Raw genomic sequence first — 23,801 nt, forward strand, 5'->3', positions numbered from 1 at the left:
CCTAGATGCCAGGATATGAAACACACAGGTTACTGCAGTACCCACAAAGAGGCTCAATTTCTCTGCGAGGTGGTTATTTCAATAAGGATTAAATTCTACTGTTGGATGTACTTACGTGGTAGTTACTAAGCTAGCAAGGTATTTGAACTTCTTGTTGGTATCATAATTGAAAGATGTAATTTCTCTGAATTTTTCACACTATTTTTCAAATTGGAATATTTAATCTTCAATATATACCATGTAAAGACACATAGAATAAGAAGAAATAAATTGAATTACATTAATCATTTGAAATTTAAATCTCAGGAAGGGATCTCATACCTCCTCCTGTAATTAAATGATATAACTTAAAATATAAAGGTGGTGAAAGATTTTTTATTTTAAAAAGAAAACATTAATTAAAGATGAATATGTTTGGGACTGAGCAAGATTCCCTCAGGCCTGAGGAAAATGCCAAGTCTGACAAACTCTTTCAGCCGTAGGGAATCTCAGGTCAGTTTGCTGAACCCAGTGAAGTATTTTATAATTATCTGGCATGCTCCTGAGGATACCAATTTACCTGAAAAAGAATCTCTCTTACCTTTCAAACTTGTCCCTGAACAACAATGAATAATGACCTAACAAATAATGTTTCTCATCACAGAATATTTATATAACCAGGGAAAGAAAAGTCAGAAGAATTTACCATGCTATAGAACAGCCCTCAAAATTCATAAGAAACCTTAATGATAAAACTCTAAAACTATCTGCAGTTAGAACTGAGACTTATAACCATGGCTGGGGCCATTATAACACACCTGTTACTACGATAGTCCAATTACACTAGCCATTTCATTCCACTGCACCCTATCTTTATGTAGGCTCTGTATTAAAATGATAAAGACAGCATGATACAGTAGCAACAACAAAGATTAAACAGAGAAGCACATTTTAAAAGCATAAAATCTGAAAACACTGCATGAAATGTTACTACGTGCTCAAATAACAGCAGTTACTGTAAAAAAAGAAAATAAAATCAACGTTTACCTCCAGTACTACACCATTGTTGCTTTGGAAACTTCCTGTTTTAAACATCTTATCATTTACAACCATCGTTAGCGTCTATGCGACATAAATACATTATATGTCACAGAAAACAATTAAAAAAAACACTACTCTAAAAGGCTCGTTGACTATCTTAAGCTTATCTGATAGAATCAAACAAAGAAATGGGCTATGGCAAACGAAAGATACAGCTTACTTGAGACTATATGACAAGCCTTGTTGTAAGAACACCTCAAAGGTCAGGACACACCTTGGTGGTAAGCACCATGTTTTTGTCAATTTTTGGTCTTGCTGTTGATTCATAACTTTTGTTTTGGCTTAGCTGAATGCCTGTTTGTCTCCAGTTTTAAATGAACTTTCTGGAACAAATGTGTTCATCAGAAGAGATCGCAAGATGGGCAAATAGACAAGAAGGAAAATGTTGCCTGAGAATCCCAAATGTAAGGACAACAGAGATGGAATTCTGATGATGGTACTGAAGAAGATGAAAGGGACATTGTTGAAGAAACTGGAAAGGGGAAGAGATCAGGGTTGAAACAAAAGAAAAAGATTTAGAAAGAAAAACATGCTGGAATTTACTGCAAAATATAACCAAGAGTTTTAAAAATATCTGAAAGATTAAAAGGATAGCTGAGATCATTTCAGCAGCAACACTATACATGGATTGCAGGAAGAAAGAAGAATTGTGAGGAAAACGTATCAAGACTAAAGAAGGTTACAGTACTGACAAGCAGTTTGACTACAATGCCAAGGAGAAAGGAATGGAATTTTAGAAATACTATAAAATGAAAATGGAGCAGAGGAAAATACTTAAGTGTTCTTTAACATACTGTAATCAGTGTGTAGTCAACCTAATTCCTTCATACTATGTAAAATTCCAGATAAATTGTTCCCCAAACTGAAAAAGCATGGCAGAATGGGGCACTGATGTGTACAGCGAACAAATTAGTGGGAGTGCTGACAGCACCAAAAGTGATATATGCATGCGTGTGTATAAGTGTGCTTGCATACAAAGATCAAAGAGAAAAACTCGTCTTAAAATTCTTCTGTGTTAAAATTGAAAACAGATACGGTTACACATAAATTCAGATTTTCAGACCTAAAAAAAGACTTTGTAGACTCTAATAATGTCTTTTTTCCTGCAGTAGAAAGGCAACGTATATAGGAATTTGATGTATTTTGAATAGCTTTAAATTTGCTGTAAATAACCTTCAAAAGTGTTTTGACAGCAGACTGACATTTATAGAACATTTTGCACTATATGTACGTGGTATGTCAGAAACACAAAGCACGTTTTCATCCAAGTCTCATCCAATAAAGACATGGGACATTTCTGTGGTGAGGAACTGGTCAGAATGCAGACTTCATAGTGGATTTAAAAAAATATATATTGTTTTCATTTATGGACCTAATGAAAAGGACAGATTTTAGAATTCACTCAGTAGCCAAAAGCAAGTAGCAAAGTTTTTTGGCACCTTTTAAACTCCATTTTAGATTATAAATACTGACCTCTTAAAATATTTGAAAAAAGAAGAAACAACACTAAATCTTGTTATGTAGACAGTAACCCTGTTCTTACTCATGGCCTCTAGGAGTTCTAATGACAATGCTCAGGGATCGCAGTCCAGAATCAATGGGAGGTTGCCCCAGGAAATGACATAGGATCTCCGTGTCTGTGCATTCCCAAAAGTTTTAAACTTCCATACTAAGAACAGCAGACACTAGAGGTATTAGGTTAATCCACCATATTATGCTGATTTTGGTAATATTCTTTTTCTACCTCCAGTCCTCAAGCATTTCTTCCAAAAACAGTATGTGTCTCTGACGCAGAGCTTTAACTACCCATCTTCACTAGAGCTTATACCTTTTTCTGCTTATTCTGCTCCAGTAACAACTGCCATTTGCAAAGCAGGGGGCAAGAAGGGAGAGGAGTACTGTATAAACAAAGGCTTTTATTTGTGCAGAATATTACATTAAAAAGAGCCCAGTTGCTATTAGTGATTATCAATCTTCAATTACAATAATAGCCATATTAAACAAAAAAAAAAGAATAGGCTATGCTGCAAGTCATGGAAAAAAAAAAAAAGGCATTTTTAATTGTCAGTCCTGTTAGTCTAAAAGAGCCTTAGCTCTCTATTCATTCAGTTATCATCCTGTAGTTTATAGTTAAAGCACTAATGTATATCGGAATTCTTTGATCTCAAAATAAAGAATTCTTTTACCAAAGAAATTAAGAACACGGTAGCTGTAGGAAATTCAAGTTTCCACGTAAGAATTAAAAGAAACAAAAGTTAAGTAATGTAATTAAGGGAAAACTGTTTTTGTTGAATAATAGAAAGAAAAAACTTTGCAAGTAGTCACATGGAAATGTGCAACAGTTTATAAAGTGGCAAAAGCTCTTTCTCCTGAAGAGTGAAATACAATCCAGAAAGAAGGGAAGGAAGTGTACTGTACTATACTGGCATGTAATAGACTAAATGAACACGAAGTTCTTTATCTAGAGCTAGCAAGGAGAGGTAATTCATATGTCCTGAAATCTGACTTCAATTAGCATGGATACCATAATGATTCATAGTATCTCATCCATAATATTTTATTTCCACTTGGATTTCAGATTTAAGGGAGAAGATAGTCAGCAGTGTGTTATGTCATGAACTACATTTATATTAACATAAATAAAGAGAACTATATGTACTTATCTACACCGTGTACGAGCATTATCCTAAACACTCGAGGTCAGCAGAACTCTTAACACACAGCCTCTCCTCTTTCAACTTATTGAAAAAAGACAGTGTGACCAAAACCTCACTTTAAAACATAAAGGAAAAAAAAATCCAGAATTAATTCTGTTTTATAGTCTGCTAAGAACAATCTACCTGGGGTTTGACCACCGGAATTCCCCCCCTAAGTCCTCTGCAGGGTTGCTCTCAGTGACTTCTTCTCCCAGTCTCTACTCATGTCTGGGATGCTCCAACCCAGAACAAGCTAGAAAAACAATTTTATTCTGTCAGCATTAAATTTTGGTGACCTTCTTTCTGAATAGCTTCGATTGCTTCAAGTGTTCGATTAAAACTCAACAGTTGGCAGAAAGACTTACCTCAATATCAAGGATGTGGTTTCTGTCATTTCTATGAAAATTTAGGGAATTGTTCAAGCTGAGAATAGAAACTCTAAAAAAAAAGTACCCACTTCAGCTCTTATGATCTTCTGAATTTCACTGATTTCTTTGCGTTCCCTTGAAAATGAGAAGTGTTAGCCTGTAAATCAAATGACTACATTTCTTCATGTTTACTTTCCATTTTTTTCATGACTGCTTCCATTTTTTTCCTATGCCCTATATGAATTTTTCCTGTCTGTGTGATTACAACTTATGGACATGTCCTTCATCAAATCCTAAGGTAGTTTGCATGTTTAATTTCTTTTCTAATCAGTCATGCTAACAACAGATAGCTTTTTAAAAAATCAGCTCTTATTCTAAGTTCCAAATACGTAAAATGGTGAGTTTCAGCTACAGACTTTTTAAGGCAATAATCGTAGCAAATTGATATCACAGGTCTACACGTGATATCTAGAAGATATTCCCTGGTTGAGATACACTATTTGTGCTATTTATGTAACCTTCACAACCTTCCATTCTGGAATGGGAATTCAGCGCACTCCATAAGCGCAGTCCTCTTGATCAGTCCTGTTTTCATGGAAGGCTGCTCAACTCTGTCATGCAGAAATATCAGAGCTAATTTAAGTACTTGTATTTGATACAGCCATATTCAGAGTGTTCTCCTCAGGCTAATATAACCCGTTTTTCACGAGAAAGACACAGTTATATTGCTGATGGGACAGGTTTTGTGCCTTTACCCACTGTATTCTGTCTTTTGGGCTTACCCCAGATCTAAGCTTTCTTTGTTTTCTTGCTTCCCTTTTCACTTATTATTAAGACTCAAAGGTTCCAGATCATCTTTATTAAGCACAAGTTACCAGTACATGTTCTGTAGCAGATGAACCCCATTTTACCATAAGGTGCTTTATGACTTGTGACGCTGCTCCCCTAGTACATGTACAGTCAGACATATAAGCAACATTGAATAACTGACCGATGACAATTTTTTTCTTCTACATTGCTGTATTGAAGATGAAAGGAGAACGTGAAGGGCACAAAAAGTGAAACTGTCCAAATTCACACATCATCTTATATGAAAGTATTTACATAGTCTTGTGACTGACGGTGTTGTTTCAGACTCACATGTCAACATAATTTTAAGAAAAGAGATGGAGAGGGAATTCTGTGGCATGTAAGTAGTCGTGGGGACATTAGGATGTTCTAAATCAATAAGCTAAGGTGTGATTTAGTGGCCTATACTAATTTCATCTATGAAGTATAATGAATCCTTAGCTTACTGCTTTAGTCACAAGACCTGCACTCTGACGGAGGAAAAGCTGAGTTCTGAAGTGGAGTGCACCTCAGGTGACCCAACAGCCACTGAAACAACCGCAGACGTACATGAAAAGGACTATGGTGAGACACATCCTAAGTAAAAAGAAATGCAAAAGTAAACTTATACCTTATGCAGTTGGCAGAGAAATGAAATTAAAACAATCTCTCATAATAGATCCAGGAGGAGGGGTCCCTTATGTATATGCCCCTTCAAAATAGCTGTTTAAAAATTAAGGTGAGAATACAGACTGAATTGCTGTTATGTATGTGAGTCTCTGGAACATAACTTGCAAATAATGTACATAATAATGGAGAAGATCACATGATTATGCAAGGTATTATATATTTCAATCCCCTGCTTAAAAGTCATTTACACACCTTTAACAGATTACATTAGACAATATGAAAGTTGGAAAAAAAAACGGGAATGAGAATATGAAAACTGCTTGTTAGCAGATTCTTGATTACAAATGCTTATAAAGCATTCCTAAGAACACCCAAAGAGCCCTACTTAAGGACTTTCAATGAAAAGATTTTGCAATGCCCTGAAAGATTTAGTCAGTATGAGATGCTGTAGGCAAGCGAATTAGGGAGTCAGAAAATACAACCAGATTGCAGTATCTCAGGTTCCGTGTTGACAAATTTCCCAGACATGAATTGAATCTGGAGACTCATCTTAGTCTCACATAATGAGCAAATGGATTTAAGTCTAATTCATACATAATAGTGACTTGCTTTTCCAGTTTGTATAGGCTGGGTATCCAGGAAATGATCACTGGCAAGTATTAGAGACTAGGATTTTAGAGCTGTGATAGACTTACTTTGTGACTGTGATAGAGTTACTCTGTTCAGTTATGTCCCTGTCTTCTAAAAAGTACTAGAGTTCTAAGAAGTTTCACTAAATTTTTTTTTTTTTGTCCAAGTACAATAGAAAGCATAATGATATAAATAGCTTTAAATGAGATACTAGAAAGTCAGGACAAGTAAAAGGCGTATTTTAGGGAAAAGACTTTTTGTTGTTCTTCTTCTTACAATATTCTCAAAAGAACAGCTCAATTTCTATGATCCACATCAGTGAACCAATTCAAGCTGAAATCTACAAAACTTGAAGGTTTTTAATGAAACATATTTCAGTACTGTAAGGCATAGCTCTTCAAAGCGGTATAGTAAGAACATATATTTTGCACTGAATGGAAATGTTTTTAATTTCATATGTGCATATAATTATCTCAAATTTGCATGTCAGATTTAATAACCAGTAACTGAGACACAGAAAGCACAAACAGCAAACAGAAGCAAGAGTTATATTGTTTTCACCATGGTGAAACAGTGAAAATTGCAGCAAATGGAGAAAGACACTCTAGGCCTTTAAAGAAATGTTTCTTAACAGGCTTCTGAAACAATGGCAAAAAACCCCAGAGACAACCCACCAGCATAGATAGTGGATTTATCAAACAGTACTTACTGGGTAGCAAAATTATTCCTACACAGCAACGGCTATTGAACAAAATATCTCCACAGAATCAGGACAACTTAATTCTCAATTTAGTGCAAGAACATGGTGAATTTTTTTTTTTTTTGTTATAATTTGTGCTTCTTTCGGTCCTCTCAAATGGTAGAATAAAGTAAAAGTACTGAACTTTACAGCCTGAACTGTAACCAGAAAAATGTTATTAAACTGAATGCACTGAGCAAAACCATGCTTCCATTTTTGGGTTTCTCACTTCTTTGCTTTGGTTTCTAATCCAATTTTGAAGTACCTCAATGACTGTCAGAATCACTAACAGTGAAGACAGAACTTATTCATGGTCAAAATATACCATAATCTTCATAAAAATGCAATAATAAGCAAAAATAATCAAAGCTACCAGATAGGTGCTCACAATGTTTCTGTGTACATAGCGCATCTGGGACAGCTGATATCTTCAAATAGCCAGCACTATCAAAACTGGTGACTAGTTGTAGTTAAAAAAAAAAAAAAAAGAAGAAGAAGAAAAAAAAGCATGCATAATACCTGTCAATATATAGACAGCATCACATACCTTTCTGCTTTAGAAATGTATTAAAACAGCTTACATTCCACATACAGACTCACTTAAGTCCAGCATTCTACCTCTGGCCATTTGGGGATATTAGGCCTGTGTTCAAGAATAGAATCCAGCACACAATAGAGCTCCATCAACATAAAACACAACAAAATGACTATGTTCATGTCCTGAGGAGAAGGGTTTTTTTGTCTTTAGTTTCACTTTCCCTAGAGGTATGGGACAGGCAGTTACAGAGAGAAATAGCATCTCTTCACTACTAGCAAATATATTCTGAAACAACTTTATGCACACTAGTGCTTTCTAAGGGCTTGCTATTTTAAAAACTGTGCATGTATTTGTAAGTATTGATCTCTTCTGCTTTTAAAATTAGTGGGAAAAAATAACTTATTGTGCATATAAATGGAAATTGAAAAGTTGATTGTCAACACTAAAACTTCATCTGTTTCTGGACAAGCTGAATGCTTAAGATATTAAGTGGGACCCAGATGTATAGTGCTTTATTTTGGAACTAAAGCTCAGCTCTTAAAAATGTGTCCACGTAGACACTGTCTTCTGTTACATAACAACAACACAACTGTCCAAAGCTTGTCAGCATTTGGGTGTTTCTGCCAATGTTCGAACTTGTTTTCTCTGGCAAGTAAGAAAATAATTTCTCTTGTCAGTATACAACTGCTGAGTAAGTTAAAAGTTAAGCCTCTCCACCTCACAGGACAAGTCTCTCCCAATGGTGTACTTAAAAAGCTGAAGCATATCAGCTGAGTCCATTTTAAAGAATCCTCAGACCTCCTGCAATGAGGTGTGGGAAACCAGTGACAGTAAAGCCCAGCAGGAGGCATGAAGAGGAGAAAAATTACATCTTCCAGGTATGTGCAGTTTTGCTTTTAAAAAATATTCTGGATCTGTCTTTTCTGACAACTAGTCAATGAGAGACTGATGATATAATTCTAACAGCACGATGAAATAAAAGCATTTGCTGTAGATTCAGGAATTAAACTGTACCTAAATATCTCAAGATTTTTCTTTACCAAATTTTTGTTTACTTTTGTTTACTGAATATATTATTTTTGTTTACTTCTGTTTCATTAAAAAATTCAAATGACTGAAGAGTATCTTCGTACTTCTCCAGAAAACAGATTAATTCACAACTGTGCCAGATAACACATAAACTATATTTTAAATGTAAGTAGCTAATTCCTTCATTGAAAGTTCATCTTTTTTGCAAACTTCCAAATTGTTATTTGGAAAAAAAAAAAGCTCTCTGAGGTGGACCATAATCAAATACTTCATAGATTCTGTCATATGTGATGCAGCAGTATCTGCAAAAATGTGGCCCACACTGCAAAACTGGATGCCATGATATTAACGCATTATTTCCCACTCTGTAACTTTTTCACAGCTTTGTTGAGAAGGTGGCTCTAACAAATAATTCATGTAGTGCATATCACAAGCATTATCTTATTCAGAATGCACTCTGCGGAGATGTATGTATTTTTATGGGGCCTGGTACTAATGTTCATAATTATTAACTTTCCATCTGTTTAAGACATATATACTATCATGATCTTGTTCTTTTTCATGCTGTGACTGTTTCATGAGTTACTTTGTTTATCTCTAATGCAGTACAGAAGAATGCAGTAGCATCTCTTTAAAACTCTAGACATAAACAGGAGTGATCTAATTTTCAACAGAAAATGGGTGAAACAAGAGCCTTTCAAAGAAATATATGGGTGTTCTTAATAGCGTATCTAACTGTCATGAATTGCATTGCCCGGTAAATAGAGTAAGGCATAATTGGAATTTTTGAGATGATTTTTTTTGTTTTTTTTTATTTTTGTATTTTTTAAGAAACATTTAAACATAAAAAAGCAGAAATTTTGAAGTTTGCCGGTGAAGAATGTTTTAAAGATTGGAAGTAAATTCTTCTGTTTTTCATTTGCTTGTTTCTAATTGATGACTTCTAACAACATCTACTTAATATCTAGTTTCCTTAAATTATTTTCTCACATTTACTTATTTCTATGTGGGTTTGACTGATAGAACAGTGCTCTTTGGAACAGCAAGTAAGAAAGTACTCATTTAGGCTAATGGTCTATTTCAAATGCAATGATGTAAATGAAGCATTTAGAACATACAGTTTCTAAGACAAGCTGGTTCAGAAAAATCACTTGAACAAATCTCTAACACACTTTATCTAAAGATAAAAATAAATTCTTAGGAAACAAGTAGAAAAAGTTCTATGTAACAAATCAGCATTTCCCAATGCCCTGTGAGATTTTAGTGTAGACAGAGATTTTCTACTGCAAGAAAAAATGAATGCGAATGAACGAACTATCATACACAACTTTGTATGGGAAGAGGAATAAAGTGAGGAGATAGACAAGTTTTTTTATTAACTAATATTCTCAATATTTAGCATTCTATCCTCCATATTTTGAAAAATATCTATCGAGTTGCAAGGTGTTTTTTTTTTTTTAATGTGATAAAATGCCACTGACTTTGATACTTCAGCATAAAAAGAAATGTTTCATTCTCTTTGCCTCATTAGGATCTCATGTGAGGTTCCTGTCACCTACAAGTTTGTTCAGTTTATCTCAAGAAAAAAGAAGGGAAAAAAACTCAAAATTTGCCTCATGTCAGTCCAAAGGATTGCCGTGGCTAGAACATTAAGTTCAGAAGAATATCATTTATGTCAGTTAAAGCAGAATCTTCCTGTGCCCCTTTTTCTTCATCACTTTAAGGCATGACAATATTTATGTAAAGGCCCAACCTTGCCCTGCAATTAGTCTGAAATCAAACAGCACTATGTAAATATGTTCAGTCAATGATTCCAAGATGTATTTCATTTCATGTGCTATTTTCTTAGCTGAGAAGTACTTTCTTTTGGATCACCATTTCACAAAAGATAAATAGTATTCAAATTTGAATTGGCCAGGGAGAACAAGGCCTGATATTGAATGCATCCTTAACAAGTTTGCTGATGATACTAAACTGGGAGGGGCTGTTTACTCTCTGGAGGGATGTGGCCTTGCAGAGGGATCTAGATACCTTGGAGAATTGGAGAGATATCAGTCTCTCTCAGTGAGAGCCAGCAGTGTGTCCTGGCAGGCAGGAGGACAAGCTGCATTGGGGTGCATGAAACAGCACCATAGCCAGCCAAAAGAGGCGATTCCCCATCTATATTTAGCACTGGAGTGGCCTCACCTTGAATGCTGCATGCAGTTCTGGTCTCCACAATATAAAAACATTGTTAAGATACTTGAAAGCATCCAGAGGAGGGTAACAAAGGAGGTAAAAGGGCATACCCCTTGAGGAGAGGCTGAGGACACTTGGATTGTCCAGTCTGGAGAATAGGAGGCTGGGAGGCGACCTCACTGCTTGCTGCAACATCCTGAGGACAGGAAGCAGAGAGGGAGGCTCCGGTCCCTGCTCCCTGGTCACCAAGGACAGGACACGTGGGAACAGCACAAAGCTGCGTCAAGGGAAGTTCAGACTAAAAAAATATCTTTACTGTAAGGGTGGTCAAACACTGGAAGAGGCTACCTAGAGAAGTGGTTGATGCCTCATGCCTGTCTGTGTTCAAGAGGCATTTGGATATTGTCTTCAATAACATGCTTTAACTTCTGGTTAGCTCAGAAGTCTGGCTGTGGAACTAGATAGATGATCCTTGTAGCTACCTTCCAACTGAACTATTCTGTTTTTTAATACGCTCATATAATTTTACAATCTCTTATTCATTATCATCTTTGTCTTTTTTATTACAGTAGAGCTGCTAGGAATGGCAACTGTTAATATTTGAGACTGTAGATTTTCTTTTTAATGTCAAAATAAAATTAATATTGACCATTTGAGATCAGTGCTGCTCTAGGATCACAGATCTTTCTTCAAGAAGGCAGCTCACATGAGAGAACTAAAGAGGAACATGGCCTTTTCAAGGAACTTTTAAGCACTGCGTAGTGTGGTTCCAGTGAACATGGTGACACCTCGTGCAATGTGGCTTATCGTGTACTCAACTGCACTTCATTTTCTGCCATTTAAAGTAAAAGCTAGGAATTCAGTATTATATGAAGTGTATTTCTCATGAAGAATCATAGAGGTTAAACACAGAGCTTTGCTCTTTTGTTTTGTAAATGCTAGTTAATGTTGATGTTTGAATCAAGCACATATTTAGATCCAATTATTAAACACATAACTGTGTACTGCCGGTGTACACAGCTTATAAATCATGAGACTTCATAAAGGTGGTTTAAAACTCATCTGCACTCTGTTTCCAGACTCATAAACAGTCTGAGGGAAAAAGCATAGCAGAAGGTAAACATAAACATAGTCTTTCTGGATAAAATCCTCTTCTTGGCTACACAAAATAGAAAAAGTGAAAACTTTAAATGGTTATATAATCTCTTCTTTTTATCTATCAAATAAAAACTGGCTGTAGAAAATGATTAGCTGGCAGTGCAGTTCCTGACAAAACGATACACCTTTGAGCTTATAAGATTTATGTTAAAAAAAAATAAAATATTTATTTATTTGTAAAATTTCCCCAGTTAAACTTTGTTTAACCATAGCTTGTGGCAAGCAAAATTGTTTGCAAAAAAATTAATAGCACAACAAACTACTAGAGTCTGAGTAATAGCAAACACCTCTACAATTCAAGCTTGACCAGATTTGTGGTTTGATTTAATTCTGAAGCAGAGCTTTCTTAAACAGGGAGCATAGGAACTAATTTTTCTTTAGGTACAGAGCAACACATAAAGCTGCATTACGAAACAAGTTTATTAACGGTAAATAAACAAAATGGCTACCTAATAAAACTGGGAGATGCAAATCTGCCTTGCTTTTCATTAATTCACCACAAATACTGCCAGAATTTTAAAATAGGGAACTATTTTTAGGAATCTCACTAAAATGTATAATTCCTTATGAGTCAAATAATATACTATCCTTAGATTTTCAGTAAATATTGTCCAAATGGATTTATTGATCCTAAGCATATTTACAAACCCTAGAACAATTCTGTAAAAAACATAATATATATGCAAATCTTGCCAATAAATCCTAAAAAAACACCCTTATGATTTAGACATTTTTTCATTGCACTGTACAGTACATGCAATACATTTATTTATAAATTAGAATTTTGGTACTCAGCCATTAGCATCAAAATTAAAATACAGCTCTTATGCATTAACTCTTAATTAGGTTTTATAAATTCCAATAATAATTTGCACAGTAAGTTCCTGAAGTCCAGATTTAATAATGAGTTTCATAAAAGGCTATGTAATTTGTTTCTCTTGTCTTCATTCAAAGTTCAGAATAAATCACTCTCCAGCCACAATGCGCCCTAGGTATGTTGAAAAGTAGCAATTTGTTATTTTTTGGCAAGCTTAGCCATGATGCTTCTACAAATCTACTAAAATAAAATCAACAACAAACCTGGAAATGACCTTTTTTTTTTTTTTTAAAAAAAAAGACAGGTATTGAAGGCAGATATAAGAATCAACTTGCAGTATTGTACACAAATAACCTATCTTCCTTGGGTCAATTTCAACACCCTTTCAGTTTAACATTCAAAGTCTATCAAAAATTATGCTTCTGCTGAAATAGTTGCTTCTACGTTACTCTCTGCATGCACTTCTCATTGTCGTCTCTATGTGGGCAGTAAATCTTGTATGGCAAATCAGTTCTGAGAGCCCAAACAAATCCCCAAAACAAAACCACCAACAAAACCAAATGATTATTTTTCAGTCAGATTGAACTTGATCCTGCTCAGTCTGTGGCAGTATTCAAATTGGCTTAGGGGAACTGTGAATCTACAAAATCAGCAGCACAAAACTGATGGATACTTCTGATGATCTTAGATTTTATGTTAGTTTCAAGTCTTTTGAAAGATCCAATTCCAATAGCAGGTGCCAAGAATTTGAGAACAGCTCAGAATTTGATGGAACATAGGTGACAGGAAGGGATGGGGTAGTAAATGAGAAGTGATGTATCTAAGCCAGGAGGAGGCAAACATTTCTTTTAATTCAATGAATAAAATAAAATCCTTAGACTCTTCTAAAAGTGTGGATAAAATCAAGATGAAAACTTAAATTGCAGTAGTGTTCTTCCACATTAAGGCAAACAAATTATCTTAAAAACAAGATGTGTAACTAATAGTTTTATCAAGGTTACATCTTTCTCTAAATACTTACATAAATCGCATTTTAATTTAATTTATATAATTTTGTATATTACATACAGACTTTCTATTCAAAAATTCATTTGCCGATCAAAAGTCATAGCGCACTGAGCCATAAGTGCTGCAGACACAAGGGAATGTTCTCCATATTGCAAGTAAAAAATAAGGAGAAAAAAAGTTTCCATCTTTTTATGCTGATTAAATTTTTTGTTTGTTTGTTTAATGATACCTAGAACTTCTGTAGCAGAGCAATTATTCCGTGGAGCCTAATGAAGTTTTTCAGTTGCATAAATAGGGAAGTATTAGTCTTTTGTCTTCAAAGTAGTCCTCTGTTTCCTTTTAAGTACTGGGGCTAAATTCCCTTCTCAAGCACAGCAATGTCAATATGATATAGTACTGGATGGTTACTGATGGGATGCAGAATATGGATTATAATTTCATTTTCAAATAAATCTTATATTCACAAAGCAGAACAAAACTACAGATTTTGTTTTGAAATATAATGATTCATATTTGCAGCTGCTGCCTCTCATTTTGCACCTGAAAATCTGAGAGTGCATCTGTACTTACAGGCTCAAATGCCTTGTGAGCAGCTTAAAATCTGACCAATATTTTACTTTATATGCACACTTCCTGTAGACCATTGGCTCATATACTAGTTGAAATCAGAGTGAACTCCACTGAAGTACACTGGAGTAGAACTATAATGGAAATTAGATCTGGGCTCATCTGTTTACATCATATTTATTTATCTGACAGACAGCACTAGTCAGGGAAATCTAAATGATTAACACAGTCTGGCACCTGGACATATGCACCAATGTTATTTAAAATTAGATTCCTCGGAAGGATAAACCAGGGAAACAAACCACTGAGAAAAAAAAAAATTGTACAATCTTCACTTTTGTGTTCTAAAACCATTTTTGTAGGAGAAAAAAAAAAGGCAATAAAATCTTTAGAATCACAAAGTATTGCAACAATATTCTAAATTGAGCTGAAGTCTGATTTTTGTTTGTTGCCTTGGATATTAGAGAAAGTTGTGATAAAAAGCCTGCCAGTTTGTATAGCGTACAACTGTAATTATGTTGGGCTAAAAATTTAGCTTTTCTGGTTTTGAGTGTATATATATATATTTACATATATTTGTATTATACTTAAAATATCTTATAAAAACATATAGAAAATATCAAAAAGTAGACTATTTTTCTATAAACTGACTTGGATTTTGAAGTGTCCATGTGTATAAATAGCTCAATTAAGCCAGTAAAAGGAAGATTTTGCGAACTCAGTGCTTTAATAAAAAGCTGTACATTCCTAGCCCATCAGCATGAAAGGAGGATGTCATAAGAAATTAAAAAAGCTAAATCCTAGAGTTTGCGTGAACTATTCTTTCACCTAAAAAGAAGAGAACTGAGATTCAAGAGTTCTCGAGTGGCTATAAGAAAACACCACATCATCCTGAATGATTCTGCAAAGGAAGCACCATTCAGGAAGCACAATTTTTTAAAATAAGATTAACAATAGAACTCTATTTCTACATACTTTTAAGTGAGGGAAAAAGTGCAGCACACTAGATTATACTACTGCATTACTCTAGAACATTTTCTATCCTTTCTTCTGAAGTGTAGCTTTTAGTTCATTGGTTACTAAAATCCTTATAAAAATATTTTTACGTCCAAATGTTGTACTTCATAACATTAATTTAAATGTTGATTTAAATTCATTTTGATGAATAATAGAGATGCTGTATATTTGAAAATCTATAATGCATGTGCATGGTTAGAATTAAACCTCAATGTATGAATCTCCTGGCCATTAGTTTTACAAGAAGGTATATATTAAAAAAAAAAAGTTGATAGCCAGAATATTATTTCTGATTATTAAACAGAAAAATCATTTCCATTGGAAGAAAACATAACAATTTGCTTTTTGAAAACATTTTAGGAAAGCAGTATCAAGATGTACTGCCAGTCAATCAACGGGACTGACTGAATTTCAAAAGCTGTCTCAAAGAAAACCTCTCTTGCATATTCCAATAATTCTCTGCAGTCCAAGTCCTGTTCTTAATACAAGGAAATCTGGACTTTCTTTAGTTATTCCTTCAGCAGTAATTTTAACAAGCAACAGGTAATGAATCAATGAATTTCTATTATTAAAACTAAAATATTTAATCATTTCTGAACATTACTGTATGAGGTGTCATAAACATTAAACAATATTTCAAAAGTTTTCTGAGGAAATAAAAAGTATATTTGGAGACAGAAATCCACCTGCTGACATCAACTCAGCATTAGATTAGATTCAGCAAACTTTAAAATAAAGTTCTTTAACAGTATTTATATCAACAGATGTCACCACTGTCTAGGGAAGCTTATAAACTTTGGTTGTAGGGTAAATATTGTAAAAAGAAAAAATATATTTGTGTTCACTGTAAAGATGGCAGAAATATTTCATGAAAAGGAGAACAGATATGTGTAACCTTTGTCTTCTAGAATATGGAATAAACTTATTGAATGAAAAGTGCATATTTTATATTGCTTTGCTTTTATGGTTAGATCGCTACAAATCCTACCCAGCCCCTGGCCCAACAAACTGCTGGAGCATGGGGTGATCAGTCCTGCTGGCTGCCTAGATCTCATACCCATGGGCTTGAGTCCATTCTTCTGGACTCAGAGTAGGAATGGAAGGGATCATACTTGAACTCTAAGTCCGGGAGGCAAAATTTACCAGTAGAAGACCAAGCTTATTTACCTATGTCCTTTCCTGTTGCGGGAATATTCTTATCTACAACATGACTGACAGCCAGAAAGTCCCGTCCAGTCATTAGTGACCTTTCTTCAGTAGGAATGCACTCAAGAAAGTGGGTTTTGCTTTTTTGAACTAAGTGCTTAGACAACATTCTTTCAATGCAATTATCACTTCTTGTGAACAGAGAACTAATAGCTTTTACAGCTCAAATGGACTAAGATCTGGCTACAGGCTCACAGAGGTGAAACAGGGGGACTGACAGAACTCCCTGCTCATTGTCACTGCTTAGCAGAACCTAACTCCTCTCAAAAGTGCTGAACACATCATAAAAGAAAACTCTGTGGTGTTATTCAAAGATGATCTCTTCCCTGGTACCTACTGAAATAAGAAGATACGAAATAACCTAAATGGTTAGTTTAGTATTTTCCTCTGCTTTTGATATAGGATCTTTCAGTCCACAATTCTCTGAAGGACACTTGTACTTATTTTATAATTGTGGCTTACAGCTAGTCACCTGTACTTAGTTTAATGATAATTGGTCTAATCTTAGCTTCACGAATGCTAGTGTGTCAGCAAACTGGCAGTATTTTTTATTGTTATTGACCACGCTCCTAATAAAAACAGATCAATAAACAATATGTTCTTCTTGGGATTTTGTAATACCTTTAGCTTATGTTCTTTCTTGACTCAGCATATTTTTTCTAAGTATTTACTAACTTTGTCTCACAACTTCCACAAAAGTTGCACAAAAACTTTTTGTTTGCAAAACCAAATAATTCATTTACAGTATATAAGCAGCTAATTTGCATCTCTTTTTAAAAAGCACTTAAGCAGATATTTAAGTTTTCTGACTTTTCCTCATATCCAGTCATATGCAAATTGGATGATGTTAAATTTAAAAAAAGAGTTATTACTACATTAGTGTTAGAAGAAACGATGTTTTAAGAGGCACACTCTGGGGAAAGGATTGTCTGATTTGACTTTTTTGTCAAATGCGATCATAGTTTCCCTCAGAAGACAGAGTTGCATACAGGTTCATAATATAAACTGCCGTTAATTAAAATCTATTTATACACTGCATGACACATAAGTGCTGATTTTTTTATTTTTGGCAAGGAAGAGAAAAGAAACGAGATAACAGTTTGTTAATAAAACAGAAAAGTTGTATCTTCCTTGCATAGCCACCAAATTCAGTGTATATATGCCTAGAATAAAGATTGTATCCTTGACAGTTAAAGTATTAACTAGTAGCAAATGCTACAGTAGTACTGTTACTGAAGAATGGTTTAATAAAATTATACTCTGATGAATTCAGTAACTGTGTGAAAAATAGGACAGTGGGAATCATAGGAGAAAATTCAAATAACCTGAGGCATGTTCCTACCTATTAGAGTAGCAAGCTTCAGATTTTCAGTTGTTGGATTTCAGTTGTTGAATATAAATACATGTTGACATTCCATACAAAATGCATGCACATGTCCAATTATTTGATATCTCTCATAACGAGTTTAAGTTTTTGAAGTAAAAGCAATTGATGGAAAATAAATTCTCCCATCACACAGCCACTATTGGACAAAATAGAAAACAATCATTAGACTTGCAATAAATATGAAGTGGCTTCTCAGTACGTTCATGATTATCAACCACCTTAAAAAAAAGAAAAAAAGACACCTGTCATAAATGCCTATGCTGAGCATCTGTCACCAATGCAGCACTCAGTAACCACCTAGAGATGCAATTGCATTACATTAGCAAAAAAAGGCATTGTAAATGAAGGCATTGCCATAGGCAATGTAACTTCTTCCAAGTCAGCAAAGTCCCACTAATATAGGCATTCCCTAGGCTTATGTATACGGTACAGAACTGCCCAATTGGTCATTGCCAGTAGTTGAAATTACAGCAAATAAACACAGATGCTACATACCAACTTCAGAAATTTAGCCTCAGCATTGAACTCTGCCCCAGCCTTTGTCTATAGTCCTAGACAGGTCACTTGATTCTGTGGATTTCTCATGAATTCAGGCGAGGAGATGAAGTAGTTGCTCAGTTATTTTAACTACCATTGTTGGTGGTATCTTTTTTACTGCTATATAAAATGGGGATTAAAAAATGCTTCCTCTCACTCCTACCTTATCTTCTTTCATTTAGCCAGATTGCTGTAGTTTGGAGTAAAAAGTCTTCCACAAATTTTACTAAGAAAACCAATCCTGGGTTTCCATTATAAGATTTTATGATATATTATGTATGTTGATATGCTATATGTTTATCCTGTGTTGTGATTGAATCAAATGAAGGCGACATGTATTTGCTTACTCCACTTAAATTGCAACGCTACCTTGAAAAATAATGCTATGAACTTTTCCTTTTCTACTGACAGCCAGCAGATGAATCTTGGAAGCAACTGAGTAAAATTTAGGTCTAAAAGAAGAGTCCAGGAAAAATATGTTTCTAAACAGCAATCTGGTTAAGAAACATTCTGATAGAAGCCAATGTTAACTTTGTTTAAAGAGCATATAGCATTGCTGCAATATGAAAATGGGATGAAAATAACTTTTAATACATGTCTTTAAGGAATTTAGAATTAATTCCCACCTGACAGTCAGAGCACTGAACAGGTAGGACTGCACACAGACAATCCATGGGAATAGTATCTACATAAAGCATGCTACTAACAATGGCTGTGCTTTCTTGTTCATTCAGTTTCCCTTGTTCAGTTCCCTTGGAGCCACAGTTACCTGGTTATTTTGGAATTTTCCTAGTTGTCAGAGTTCTGTAAGCTGAAAGCATATTAAACTCCAGCCACTCAAAAGAAGCCCAGAGTCATGACATTTTTCCTTAACTTCACAAATAAATGGTACAGGACACTGAACTAGTTCTGTCCTGTAATGCTTTCTCCATTTTGAAGGAGACATCAGAGGAAAAGATGTGGAAAATTCTGGGAGGTGCCATTGCTTTTTAATACCTGACCGAACCAAGTGAAGTTGTGTTGGCCAGTGAAGCTGGTTCATCAAATCTTTATCAGGGACTCTGCAATTTCAACTCCTTTTTATTACTTAGTTTTTATCCATACAAGTTCAAGTATAAAGTACAAGAGTCCTTGAGGCTATTTGCTTTTAGCACAAAAGAACTACTGAAAAATTCCTAACGTATCTACACTAGCTAGGCTAGAGCTCATGGAGGATACGTTGTTTGGCCAAACGCAGCATGACTGTCTGTCAGAACACCTCATGTCTTTAGCAGCAAAGTCACCTCTTTCACATCTAATGTTGAGAAAATCCAAATAATTTTTTTTTCTTTGTATACTGTTACTTCCCTGCTCACCACAATTCATACAGCATCCCCTAAGTTACAGCTATAGTTTGTATCACCAGATTTTCTCTCCTTTTTTTTTTTTTCCCTGCTCACAATAGCTACAGAATAAAATACATACTGTCAGGAGGGAGTTTTCAGCAGGTTTATATTTACCCTCTGCTTGAACTGGATTATATGTTCTTTCATGCAAGAAGGCTAAAGGTAAAATGAAAACTCTCACTTGTGTGCTTAAAAGAATACGTGCTAAATCAAACCATTTCTGTGAAATATCACTGTGCTTCTTTGCAGAAAAATTCAGACAAGTTTGGTTTTGTGTGAATGCACTAAGGCTGTCACCACAGACAACAGCTCTACTTTGCACATCTCAAACACCATTAAGATGCTCAGGACCAGAATATGAGAGGCTGATTGAAAAAGCAAAACAAGTAATGTAAATTACGGGGAGACTATCTGGCAATTGGAGAATTATGCTGCACCTATGTTATCAGATTTTGCTAACAAAATTTGCCTCTTATTATTGTAACACCTCATGGCAGATGGGATCTGCTGAAATACTACAAATTACTGTCAGCTGTGGGAGGACTAATGGAAAAATCGAGATATGAACCAAGTCATCTTGCAATTTCTCAGGTAAAAAAAAAACACGATATTTTTATGTGTAGCAGAGCATCCAAATGATACTGCAGACTATTTTGATGTCTTCAAACAAAGGTCAAATTCTACACCTAAAAAATTGCTATCAACAGCAGATTTTTTTAAATATGGATATTAATCTGGTTCTCCAGCTTGCTTCTCACTTTATACACCCCAAACTGTGCCTCTTGCATATTAACTTAATTCACCATCTCTGTCACCTACCCTGGTCAGCATTCCTGTTTGCTGGCTGGAGGCTTTTGCAATTTGTTTTGCAAGTATGAAATCATAATATAATTTATCTATAAAAAGACAAGATAGTTCTGTTGGTCTGTGCAACATCTTCAGAGGTATGACGATAAAGAGAATGATAACTGACGTGAAAGTCTGGTACACCCAAATGAAACAGGAATTTTAAGAACGACATCAAAAGAAACAGATCACTGAAGAAAGTTAACTGGAGAACTTACCCATGGAGATTGACACTTCAAAGTGTCACATTTTCATGAGGCAACTCATAGCATACAACAAAAAATTCTGGTTAGCACACCACACGGTGATACAGGGGCAGGCTGCCATATCTATGCCTATGCTTTCCAAGGATAAAGGGTTTACTGGTCTAGGTTTGGATATGCAATATTCTTGCATGCATCAGACTTCTGCTTTGAGAATATTTCAAATTCATTCTGCATGCACCATAGCAGCACTTTGATATATGTGTTGTAACTCTGATTGGAGTAATACACTGTCTCTGCTGTCTAGAAATCATGAACCATTCTGCCAAATCCTCTAGTTCTACACCAAGGAAATTTTTATATGAGAAAGAAAGACACATCAATGGAAATCCAGATGCACAGCTGCCTTGAAACAGACGCCACTGGGATGCATAAGCACAATCCCACACAGCTTTTTTCAAAGAACAGTCAGATACTAAAAAGGGTGTGTTGTAGTGGGAACAAGACCTGAATGTGAATGTACTCTGCTGAAGTAGCTATGCCAGTAATAATGTGCTGGGAGAAATGTTTCCAGTAAAACTCTGCAACATGCTGTACGTGTTTTGTGAAAGTGTTTCCACTTGATGTTACAGAGATTGCAATCCCTGCCAAAAACACAACAGGTGCTTCAGTGAAATGCAAAGAAATTTCAAGTTGGTTGACTACAACAAGATTTTGTTTGGGTTTTAAACTCTGGCAAGATACAGCATTATTACTGTTCATCACGCTATTATTGTACTGATATGCAGTATTAGACTTTGGAATAGTAAGGTTTTTGACTCCTTCATGTTAATTTAGGTATGTTGTATTATCTTCTGTTTAACAAATTTAGTATTTCAATAATGATTTGGAATATTATATATAGGTTATGCATATATATACACACACACACACACAGTTACTTTTAACTTTTTCAATACAGAAGCATGCAAAAAAAGAGCTCATTCACAAGCACCATGCATGAAGATGAAGTGGAATCCCCTACCCAAATATTTATCAGAGGTAGCATGCATCAAGCCACAGAATTTGACTTTAGGCAGATGATACAGAACAGAACTACCAAAGATATGGATATCACTGCATTTGCAATATGAATGGGTATCCCCTACACTTACATTAGAGAATGAATAGCCATACACAATGGGTAAATGGGAATATATATCCCTCTCATGCTTCAAAAGAAAAGAACAGTACGATTCTGTTAGAGAATTCCTCATATCAAAATTTCTGTGCTGTACCTTATCTGTGGTTAAAATGTGGATTTCATTTACTAACCATCCTGCAGTCCAGTGCTTTTTATTCTATTTGCTTCAAGAAAAGAATCTGCCTGTCATATTTTTGGAAGTGCTTATTTAAAAGAAAAAAAAAAGGGGGGAGAGAAATACTACAGTGTGTTACACAGAAAAAGGTATTTCCTCTACTATTGCTGTTTTATGTAACTTTTAGAAGTTAACTGCATTATGATAGTTGGTTATACTTCATGCAGCTCCATAATCGAAGGGTGGAATAATCAGGATCACTAATAATTTTCTCAAGAGTCATCTGTCAGCACCCATAACTCATTATAAAACCAATTATGTCACTTCTGGCATACCTTTCAACACTTTGGTGCCTGCCAAAGTAAAAATCAATAAAAGGTTATTACTATTCCAAGGCTGTTATTAGGTAAGTGGCTCCAGTGGCACTCCCTGTTGGGGGACTGCCATTAAAGCTTTTAGAACTGCGTAATCCTGGAGTCTTATTAGGCTACTTTAGCGAGCATAATTCAAAACACAAAAGTATTTTCAAACTTATTGTTAATACCTCCAGTTGACTAGTTACCATGAAACACTGATGTAGGCTGCTGAGTAACACTGACAAAACTTACTGAACAATAGCACATACTTTTATGAGTTTTGTGTGTTTAATAACAATGGAGTTTCACTTGAATTCTTCTGGTCTGATAGAAAAATTCATTCTCTGCCACACAGGCAAAGATTTCTCCATTTTAATACTTGATATATGTATTATAAAACACACTTCAGATTACAAGGTCTGTAAATTCTGCTTAAGATATCACTAAATTTTGAAATGCAATATGACGGGGCCTTGCAGCAATCTGCCCTAAATCCACCTTTAAAGTGCTGAAATCAAAGATAAATTGATGACAAGTGTTCTGGCAAATTAGATCTTTTAAGCAATCAGATTATAGATCTATCTCTTTCATAGATGAACACCTCTCATTCATTTTACCTGCTACGTTCATCAATCTCCTTTTCCAAGCGTTAATGAGGTTGAAGTGCCTACATTATCTATCAGTAAAGAAGAGTAAACAATAAATTAAATTTAGAAAACTTCCTGTTCTATCTACTCAGAAAACTACTGAAGTAGATCAATTAAGCTAAGCTAAAGATGACAAAAATCTCTAGCTGAGGATCTCACCCAATTGCTGCACATATTATTTATCTATATAAAAACATCCCGGGCTACAGTCTGAGAAGCATAATGGAAATAAATGTATTCTACTGCAATCTTCACCAAGTTCTAACAAAGACAATTGTGATGCTCAATGAACCTACTTAAAATTATTTGCAATAATTTCTAATAACTTAAACAGTTTCAAAATGCTTCATGTCATACTATCTAGTAAGCATTTTTCTGTGTTAGTCAAAATTCTAAAGCAAATACTTAAATACAGATTATTCAAATTACACGTGGCCCAGTAAGTCACAAAATCAATTACACAGTAATTAATCAAATACATACTGCCCTCAGTCTTTGGAAAAAAAAATAATTGGTGAATCTTTTCAGTCACTTTGGCATTAAGGACTGGTTAAACATAAGTTTTATTAAAAATCTTCAAAGACGACTTTTTTCTTGTGATTGTTCCTTAACTGGCCGAGCTTCAAAAGCCATGTGTAGGAACATGTACTTCC

General features: G+C 34.9%; 1 protein-coding gene across 17 annotated transcripts in view; it reads right to left on the minus strand.

The window, feature by feature from the left end:
- NAALADL2 (N-acetylated alpha-linked acidic dipeptidase like 2) overlaps positions 1–23,801 on the minus strand; it is a 441,985-nt gene that overhangs the window by 43,240 nt on the left and 374,944 nt on the right. Inside the window, exons 13-14 of one of the 17 annotated variants that reach the window (XR_014588274.1) lie at positions 23,119–23,177; positions 5,756–18,094 (exon numbers count right to left, since the gene is read on the minus strand). The exons of 15 other annotated variants lie outside the window; for them this stretch is intronic. Coding sequence is in view for 1 of the 2 variants with exons in the window: in XM_083849053.1 (XP_083705179.1) it covers positions 23,169–23,177 (9 nt within the window). In the remaining variant the exon portion in view is untranslated. Of the gene's footprint in view, positions 1–5,755; positions 23,178–23,801 lie in introns of those variants that run through there. One more of the 17 variants, XM_083849053.1, reaches the window with a different exon arrangement.

The sequence above is a fragment of the Anser anser genome (genome assembly GCF_964211835.1).
Source record: "Anser anser genome assembly, chromosome: 9".
Lineage (NCBI taxonomy): Eukaryota > Metazoa > Chordata > Aves > Anseriformes > Anatidae > Anser > Anser anser.